This window comes from Nerophis ophidion, linkage group LG11 (assembly GCF_033978795.1).
Source record: "Nerophis ophidion isolate RoL-2023_Sa linkage group LG11, RoL_Noph_v1.0, whole genome shotgun sequence".
In the NCBI taxonomy this organism is placed as follows: Eukaryota; Metazoa; Chordata; class Actinopteri; order Syngnathiformes; family Syngnathidae; genus Nerophis; species Nerophis ophidion.
Genome location: NC_084621.1, coordinates 27,766,231 through 27,776,162, shown reverse-complemented (window position 1 = coordinate 27,776,162; position 9,932 = coordinate 27,766,231). Strand labels below are relative to the sequence as shown.

Here is a 9,932-nt window from a genome sequence, read left to right as displayed (position 1 = left end):
TGTCCGATAATGGCTATTTTGCCGATATCTTATATTCCGATTTGGTCCAACTCTTAATTACTGATTTCGATATCACCCATATATAGTCGTGGAATTAACACATTATTATGCCTAATTCTGTTGTGATGCCCCACTGGATGCATTAAACAATGTAACACATATTGGTCTCAATGAGATGCAGAATCATGGAATGTTTATATATTCTGTTTAGATGAAGATTTTATCATAATCCACAAGTAAGATTTAAAAAAAACAAAACAAAAAACACAAACTTGCACCTTTTCATGTCTTTCTCACCATTTCCGGGTCTAAGTTGAATGTCAAAGTAAGTTGACGAACTTCTAGGGATATGGCCACATCCTTCTACTATCCAGGTGAGAGGCATGATTTTAGAATCTAGAATGAACTTTTACCAATTTATCGGGAATTTAGCAGCAGCCGGTTGCCGGTTCAAAATGTCAATACAACAACATAAAGTAGTTAGCTCTTTGTGATAAATGCGTCGCTAAAAATAGATTGCCGGTGTTACCACGCTGGAAAAAACGCCCTTCCTAAAAAGAGTAAGAAAAAACTTGGACGTGATCCTGAAATTAGCAATTACATTTTTTATAACAGATTTGATGCTCAAAGTAGTATCCCCCCCCCCCCCCCCCCCCCTCAAAACAAGTTATGTCTTACTGAAAAATTACTATTCAGGAGATTGAGACTTTTGTTTGTTCAGCTATTTTAGAAATATGTACTTGGTGAGATTTGTTTTTTCCAGTACACTTACAGTACAATAACAATATCGCTAATGCTTGGTTGAGATTAGGGCATACTTGCCAACCCTCCTGAAATTTCTGGGAGACTCCTGAATTTCAGTGCCTCTCTCGAAAAGCCAACCAATCTCCCGAATTTCTCCCAATTTCCAGCCGAACCTGAGTGAGGACAGCCTGTCGTCACGTCCACTTTTTCTCCATATATCAGCGTGCCGGCCCAGTCACGTTATAACATCTCCGGCTTTTGGAGACTGCACAACTGCACATACACACAACAAGAAGGAGACTATTGTATATCTCTCCGTTATCCATAGGTTTATCTATAAACCATAAAGTAAGCAGACACGGAGCTCTTTCTCAGCGTGTGTTTATTCCAGCCGGCACGTTAACACAATGACACACAACAATTGGAAACCCCATCATGCATTGCTTCAAAACTACGGCAAGTAGTAATGTCCAAAAAAATATAGTGACAGAGAATAGAACGAGGGTGGACAATTCAACCCTAAACTCATTCTTTTCCAGCTAATTAAATGTCACAGATGCTGACCATACCTATGCTCCTTCAAAGGCTTTGCTACTGGTAAAGCATTGCACTTTCAAATACAACGAGTAGAGAGGAGTGTTATGTGTGTATATGTGTAAATAAATGAACACTGAAATTCAAGTATTTCTTATATGTGTATATATATATATATATATATATATATATATATTGAGTGAATTCTAGCTTTAAATATACTCCTCGCCCCTGAACCAGCCCTCCCAATCTCCCGATTTTGGATCTCTCAAGGTTGGCAAGTATGGATTAAGGTAGGGGTCTCTGCGGCCCACTAGACGTTATTTTGCGGCCCCCACCTAATATGAAATTTTAACGTTAGGGCGGCCCGCAAGTTTTATATGAATGGCGCTTGACAGCGTTGGGTTATTTCAAAATGACTCTTTCAGCGTTTTGAGTTGCCTACCCCTGCGTTGGTGGAAAAGCGGCAAATGAGTGAAAGCGACAGAGACGTTTGCATGGAGACGAGGGTTTTTTTAAGTGCCTGGCTGCAGTCACACCGCGACACCTGTCCGTCAGTAATAACAGTTCCCGATAACCTGGACCAATTCAAACCGTTATTAGTTTTTTCTTATTGTTTAATTTCCATTGCCTCACATGACGAACACAACATATATTTCTATATGACGCCGGATAACACTCCGGGAGCCCTCACTTTTTTGTGCTCGCTATCCAGGTACTATTATCCGCCGACCGCCCTGTTGCTGTCGGGAGGAAAAGCGGAACGACACACATGGCGGAATTAACATTATTCTCCGTGCGTCGGCTAATTACTAGTAGCGTATTTCCTTGAATTTCTGCAGGGCATATAGTATGTCTTTTTCAAAGCCTGCAGTGAAGAGAAAGGTTAGTGATGAGCAAAGACAATTCCAGGAAAAGTGCAATATTTCTATGTTGAGCACAGTGGCACCCCGACGTGTCTTATTTTCACAGAGAAAGTTGCAGTGCACAAGGAATACAATTTGAAACATCATTATACTACTAGACATGCTGTGGGGTATGCAACATTTTTTTAAGAAATCTTTTCTTGCGGCCCAGCCTCACCCAGACTCAGCATCCAGTGGCCCCCAGGTGAATTGAATTTTAGACCCCTGGATTAGGGTCAGGTTCTTTCTTTCGTTCTTATCTGTACTGCAAAGTTCAAATTTGAATAACAACAAAAGGAAGTCTAAATTCTATTTTTTTCCAGTGCATTACATAAAAGCCACTGTGGCTCCCACCAGTTGCATGTTTGGGGAAAAAAAAAAACTCCAACATGGCAGTGTTTGTTACGTGCAGATGCCAAAAAGGGCTTGGTGGAATAAATGTGAGCCAACAACACGTTAGATCTTCACACCTTTGCTGCTACTGCCGCATCCTGAGACTCCGCACTGCTAATTTAACACTCTGACACACTAACAGCGAGGCAATTAACACAACAAAAGAATATCAATGTGTACTTTTTTTCTATTCTGATCTGTTCTCTAAAAAGAAGATGAGTAAAATGCCTGAAAAGTCATGAAGTTATCCTCCCGCGGTTTGGAGCATCTTTGCATTTCTAATTTGATTTCCTCTTCATTTCCGCAGCTTCACGCCCAGTGGAGAACTCGCTGTGCGAGGGTCCCGTTCCCGAGCGGTCCCAACTGTGCCAGATAGCCTGTCCCATCGAGTGCCAGGTGTCGCTTTGGGGCGCTTGGGGGCCGTGCACCTTCGAGAACTGTGACGATCAGGCGGGAAAGAAAGGTGCTTGCCTCTTTAAAAGCTAAAATTTAACAATCAGAAGGGGTGTTCCGATACGATGTTGATATTGAATGTCGGTCCAATATCTGCAAGAGTGTCCAATTATCCATCTATCCATCCATCCATCCATCTTCTTCCGCTTAGCCAAGGTCAAGTCACGGGGACAGCAGCCTAAGCAGGGAAGCCCAGACTTCCCTCTCCCCAGCCACTTCATCCAGCTCTTCCCGGGGGATCCCGAGGCATTCCCAGTCCAGACAATGTGTCCTGGGTCTTCCCCGTGGCCTCCTACCAGTTGGATGTGCCCGTGTTTTGTTAACAGATTTTTTTTTATCAAGGAAACAAATCGCTAGTATAGGTTATAAGATAAGATGCGAACCAGAATAATTTTGAATTCACACAAATATTACTTAATTGGTGGGAATTATTCTGAAATATTGCCTCTAATTTAAATTGTTTGTGTGTTTTCATTTTTAAATTCCATAAGACCATTTTAAATTCATCCCAAAAACTTTTTGGCACAAGATAATTTTAACCGTACAAAAAGATACACAAATATGTAAAAATAAAATGCAATAATGAATATAAAAAGTATATACTAAACTACAATAAAATGGAAGTAATTAAACACAATACACACAACAAGAACGTACATATACATACACATTTATTTATTTATATATATATATATATATATATATATATATATATATACATGTATATGTGTGTGTATATATATATATATATATATATATATATATATATATATATATATATATATATATGTGTGATGTGTGTGTATATATATATATATACATAATATATATATATATATATATATATATATATATATATATATATTATGTATATATATATATACACACACATATATATATATATATATATATATATATATATATAATATATATATATATATATATATATAAATAATGTACTGTGTGTATGTATATATATACATATCTATATATATATATGTGTGTGTGTGTTTCTGTGTCTGTATATATGCGTATATATGTGTATATGATCACTCGATCAAGTCTGTTTGAACATTCCATACTACAAACCCCATTTCCCTCTGAGTTGGGAAATTGTTTTAGATGTAAATATAAACGGAATACAATGATTTGCAAACCATTTTCAACTCATATTCAGTTGAATATGTTACAAAGACAACATATTTGATGTTCAAACTGATAAACATTTATTTTTGCAAATAATCATTAACTTTAGAATTTGATGCCAGTAACACATGACAAAGAAGTTGGGAAAGGTGGCAATAAATACTTATAAAGTTGAGGAATGCTCATCAAACACTTATACGGAACATTCTGGGGCGGCGTGGCGTAGTGGGTAGAGCGGCCGTGCCAGAAACCTGAGGGTTGCAGGTTCGCTTCCCACCTATAAACCTCCAAATCGGTGCCGTTGTGTCCTTGGGCAGGACACTTCACCCTTGCCCCCGGTGCCGCTCACACTGGTGAATGAATGATGAATGAATGAATGGTGGTGGTCAGAGGGGCCATAGGCGCAAATTGGCAGCCACGCTTCCGTCAGTCTACCCCAGGGCATCTGTGGCTACTGATGTAGCTTACCACCACCAGGTGTGAATGAATGATGGGTTCCCACTTCTCTGTGAGCGCTTTGAGTATCTAACAATAGAAAAGCGCGATATAAATCTAATCCATTATTATTATTATTATTATCCCACAGGTGTGCAGGCTAATTAGGAACTGTTGGGTGCCATGATTGAGTATAAAAGCAGCTTCCATGAAATGTTAAGTAATTCACAAACAAGGATGGGATGAGGGTTTCCACTTTGTAAGCAAATTGTGGAACAGTTTTAGAACAACATTTCTCAACAAGCTATTGCAAGGAATTTAGGGATTTTACCATCTACGGTCCGTAAAATCATCAAAAAGTTTAGAGAATCTGGAGAAATCACTGCACGTAAGCGATTATATTATGGACTTTTGATCCCTCAGGCGGTAGTGCATCAAAAACTGACATCAGTGTGTAAATGATATCACCACATGGGCTCAGGGACACTTCATAAAACCACTGTGAGTAACTACAGTTGGTCGCTACATCTGTAAGTGCAAGTTAAAACTCTACTATGCAAAGCCAAACCCATTTATCAAGAATATCCTGAAACGCCGCCGGCTTGGCTGGCATCAAGCTCATCTAAGATGGAATGATGCAAAGTGGAAAGGTGTTCTGTGGTCTGACGAGTCCACATTTCAAATTATATTTGGAAACAGAGGACGTGGTGTCCTCCAGAACAAAGAGGAAAATAACGATTCAATTTGTTATAGGCGCAAAGCTCAAAAGCCAACATCTGTGATGGTATGGGGGTGTATTAGTGCCCAAGATATGGGTAACTTACACATCTGTGAAGGTACCATTAATGCTGAAAGGTTCATACAGGTTTTGGAACAACATATGTTTCCATCCAAGCAACTTTATCATGGATGCCCCTGCTTATTTCAGCAAGACAAGTGTTACAACAGCGTGGCTTCGTAAAAAAAGAGTGCGGGTACTTTCCTGGCCCGCCTGCAGTCCAGACCTGTCTCCCATCGAAAATGTGTGGCGCATTATGAAGCGTAAAATACGACAGCGGAGACCCAGGACTGTTGAACGACTGAAGCTCTACATAAAACAAGAATGGCAAATAATTCCACTTTCCTCAGTTCCCAAACGTTTATTGAGTGTTGTTAAAAGAAAAGGTGATGTAACACAGTGGTGAACATGCCCTTTCCCAACTACTTTGGCACGTGTTGCAGCCATGAAATTCTAAGTTACTTATTATTTACAAAAAAAAAATAAAGTTTATGAGTTTGAACGTCACATATCTTGTCTTTGTAGTGCATTCAATTGAATATGGGTTGAAATGGATTTGCAAATCATTGTATTCCGTTTATGTTTACATCTAACACAATTTCCCAACTCATATGGAAACGGGGTTTGTACAATAAAAATTGTAAAATTTATGTTATCGTATTGGGTCAGAATTGGTATCGGCCAATACTCAATTATGGTATCGGAAGTAAACAATTTGTATCAGGAGACCCCTGATAATTACTGTTTCCTCTATATTCATTTTAACCACCACAAAAATGTTTGGCGCAACGTGTTTGCCTATCAAGAACGCATTATAATCGGACTGTCTGTGAATGGAGCAAATCGATAGCACTCCTGTGGGAAACACTGATCATTTTCTGATGTGGCAGTAATGAAATCTGGATTTGTAGTCATAACACTCATGTATGAATGAGGATTGAGTGTTAATGCACTAAAAGAAAGCCCAGAAAATCATTGCTACTAAAAGATTTAGTGTTCACTTTTCTACAGTGGTCGTAAAGGCTGTCTATGGGCCATTCAACACCGTGACTCATAACGCCGTGAAAACTGTATGCAATCTCCATAATGTCACCCTGCAAACCTCGTGTGCCTGAAAACGCTTTGCCAAACAAGTTGTTGGAAAGTCCCCATGGACGCTAAAACTTTTACTGCGCAAATACTCTCAGCCCAAATAAGCCAAGAAAATAAAATAATATGATGATAGTAGCTTGGCGGCATGAAATTTTCATTCCATACCAATAATCCACCATCTGGCTTGAGAGTGCACTAAATAGGGAATGTCGGTGAACACGTGTCATCACGTCAGAAAATAACATTGAGTATCCGTGCTGCAGGTTTCAAACTGAGGAGGCGCCAGATCACCAACAAGCCGACAGGGGGCCCTGCTAATTGCCCGCACCTGGTGGAGGGGCTGCCCTGCGACGAGCCCACATGCTACGACTGGCGCCTGGTCGGGCTTGACCGTTGCGTCCCCGCCGAGCAGAGGGCCTGCGGGCCTGGCACGCAGCTGGCACAGGTCCAATGTGTCAACAGCAGCGGTGAGATGGGGTTTTCTTTGTCGTCATGGTGACCCTTTTGGATTGGTGATGATGACATGACAGGCAACTAGCACAGTAGTTAGCATTGTTAGCGGTGGGTTTCTTGGTTTGGATTATTAGCTATTTTGCATGCTTGGTTTTGATAGTTTTGTTTAAATAACTGCCATTTTTAGTGTTGCATTTATACCAGTGGTCCCCAACCACCGGGCCGTGGCCCGATTGGTACCAGGCCGCAGAAGAAATTTGAAGAAAAAAAAAAAAGATATATATTTTTTAATTCAATCAACATAAACTCAATACTGTATACACTTAAAATTAGTGCACCAACCACAAAAAAATCACTTTTTCATGACAAAAACGTCCCTTTTTCATGACAAAGAAAAAAAAAGAAAAAAAAGAATCCCCCCCGGACCGTGGGACAAATTTTTAAGCGTTGACCGGTCCGTGGATACAAAAAGGTTGGGGACCACTGATTTATACTGTCATATTGAGTAAAACCTGTTTTTTGGATTTGGAAACCTTTACAAAAACATCTGATTCTAGTGAAACTCACATAGATTCATTATTACAGGCATTTTTAGACATATTGCATCTTTGGTTTTGGAGTTATGTTTATATACATGTCATATTTTCAAGGAAATACGGTATGTTGTGAAATTAGTTATTTACACAGACATTTTTGGGAAATGTTTATATACATACCTTAATTGTTTCCACACAGTGTCTGTAACACGGCAGTTAAACAGCTGATCAAACATAACAGAAGTCATCGTCATGCGCCCGCCTGCTGCAGAAGCTAGCTCTCCAATCAGCTCAACAGACTCAATAACTCCACAATGACGTTTTAGGTGAATTTACTGAGGAATTTGTGAAACTAAAACAACACAAAAAGAATGCCATTGTAAGTTAATAATACTAACTACAGACATCACATGTGTCCATTTTGGTGACTTTTGAAGCATTTTAAGGGGGTTAAATTACAGCTCAAAGAGGCAAAAATTTTATTTTTTAGGAAACTTTTGTTATGAAGGGTTTTTTGCCAACTTCCTGTTGATTCTTGCTGAAGGATGTCCATGTATGAAATCTAGGTCTAAGTCAGACCTACATAGAGGTTTTTGTTTCATGTCTCTACGACATTCCTAACGGAAGTTACAAGCAGTTTGGTCTGTGTTTTTTCCTAGGGGGCGCTAGAGCGCAATTTTGAGTTGTGGGGTTTGTTTTTTTTATTAAATGGCAATTTTCGCCAGTCCTGATGTGTGTGTCAAATATGGTGAGTTTTGAAGCATGTTAAAGGGGTCAAATTACTGCTCAAAGAGGCGGCGGAGTAATAAAGAATAATAAAACCTTAGAAATACAATAGGGTCCTCTGTCCCAAAGGGACATTCGGTCCCTAACTAGTTAGCTACAGGGACGGCGTGGCGCAGTGGAAGAGTGGCCGTGCGCAACCCGAGGGTCCCTAGTTCAATTCCCACCTAGTACCAACCTCGTCACGTCCGTTGTGTCCTGAGCAAGACACTTCACCCTTGCTCCTGATGGGTGCTGGTTGGCGCCTTGCATGGCAGCTCCCTCCATCATTGTGTGAATGTGTGTGTGAATGGGTAAATGTGGAAGTAGTGTCAAAGCGCTTTGAGTACCTTGAAGGTAGAAAAGCGCTATACAAGTACAACCCATTTATCATTTATCATTTATATTAAGTATGACAGTATTTTTCGGATTATAAATCGCAGTCTTTTTTCATAGTTTGGCCTGGGGGTGCGACATATACTCCGGAGCGACTTATGTGTGAAATTATTAACACCCATCCATCCATCCATCCATCCATTCATTTTCTTCCGCTTATCCGAGGTCGGGTCGCGGGGGCAGCAGCCTAAGCAGGGACGCCCAGACTTCCCTCTCCCCAGCCACTTCGTCTACCCCCTTCCGGGGGATCCCGAGGTGTTCCCTGGCCAGCCGGGAGACATAGTCTTCCCAACTTGTCCTGGGTCTTCCCCGTGTCCTCCTACCGGTTGGACTTGCCCGAAAATCCTCCCTAGGGAGGCGTTCGGGTGGCATCCTGACAAGATGCCCGAGCCACCTCATCTGGCTCCTCTCGATGTGGAGGAGCAGCGGCTTTACTTTGAGTTCCTGTAATGTGTTAAATGATTAAAGGTTAAAGTAAAGTACCAATGATTGTCACACACACACTAGGTGTGGCGAAATTATTCTCTGCATTTGACCCATCACCCTTGATGAGCAGCGGTGCCACGCACGGGAATCATTTTTGGGGATTTAACCCCGAATTCCAATCCTTAATCCTGAGTGCCAAACAGGGAGGTAATGGGTCCCATTTTTATATTCTTTGGTATGACTCAGCCGGGATTTGAACTCACAAACTACCGATCTCTGGGCGGACATTCTACCCACTAGGCCACTGAGTCGGTGTCAAATATCAAATCATATTATGTATCTCATTCGCGGAAAGGACGAAGAAAACGTCAGCAATCGTCACACACGCGTCAACCAATAAGAACTCTGCAGGGGAGTGTAATGGCAGAAGTGCATTCTGGGTCAAGGGATGCTAACTGCTATATGCTACTGCCGTAGCTGTTAAAATGGATAATTTCATCGTTGGTAACTAATAACTGAGAAGGGCTGAACAAAAATGGCACCGAAAAGGAAATCATGTACTGCAGATTACACGCTGGACGTAGTGAAATATGCAGCAGAAAACGACAAGAGGAAGGGCGCATACCTTTGGAGTTGGCAGATTGGTTTGGAACGACATCGAGGAAGAAGATTTCATGGGATTTAGCGATGAGGAGTGACAGATTGTTTGGTAAACGTATAGCATGTTCTATATGTTATAGTTATTTGAATGACTCTTACAATAATATGTTACATTAGCATACCAGGCACCTTCTCAGTTGGTTATTTATGCGTCATATAACGTACACTTATTCAGCCTGTTGTTCACTATTCTTTATTTGTTTTAAATTGCCTTTCAAA

The 9,932-nt window shown here is 40.6% G+C and overlaps 1 protein-coding gene across 1 annotated transcript in view; it reads left to right on the top strand.

Moving 5' to 3' along the window:
• thsd7ab (thrombospondin, type I, domain containing 7Ab) overlaps positions 1-9,932 on the top strand; it is a 351,090-nt gene that overhangs the window by 63,295 nt on the left and 277,863 nt on the right. Inside the window, exons 6-7 of the mRNA XM_061916619.1 lie at positions 2,884-3,039; positions 6,744-6,947. Coding sequence (XP_061772603.1) covers positions 2,884-3,039; positions 6,744-6,947 — 360 coding nt within the window. The remainder of the gene's footprint in view (positions 1-2,883; positions 3,040-6,743; positions 6,948-9,932) is intronic.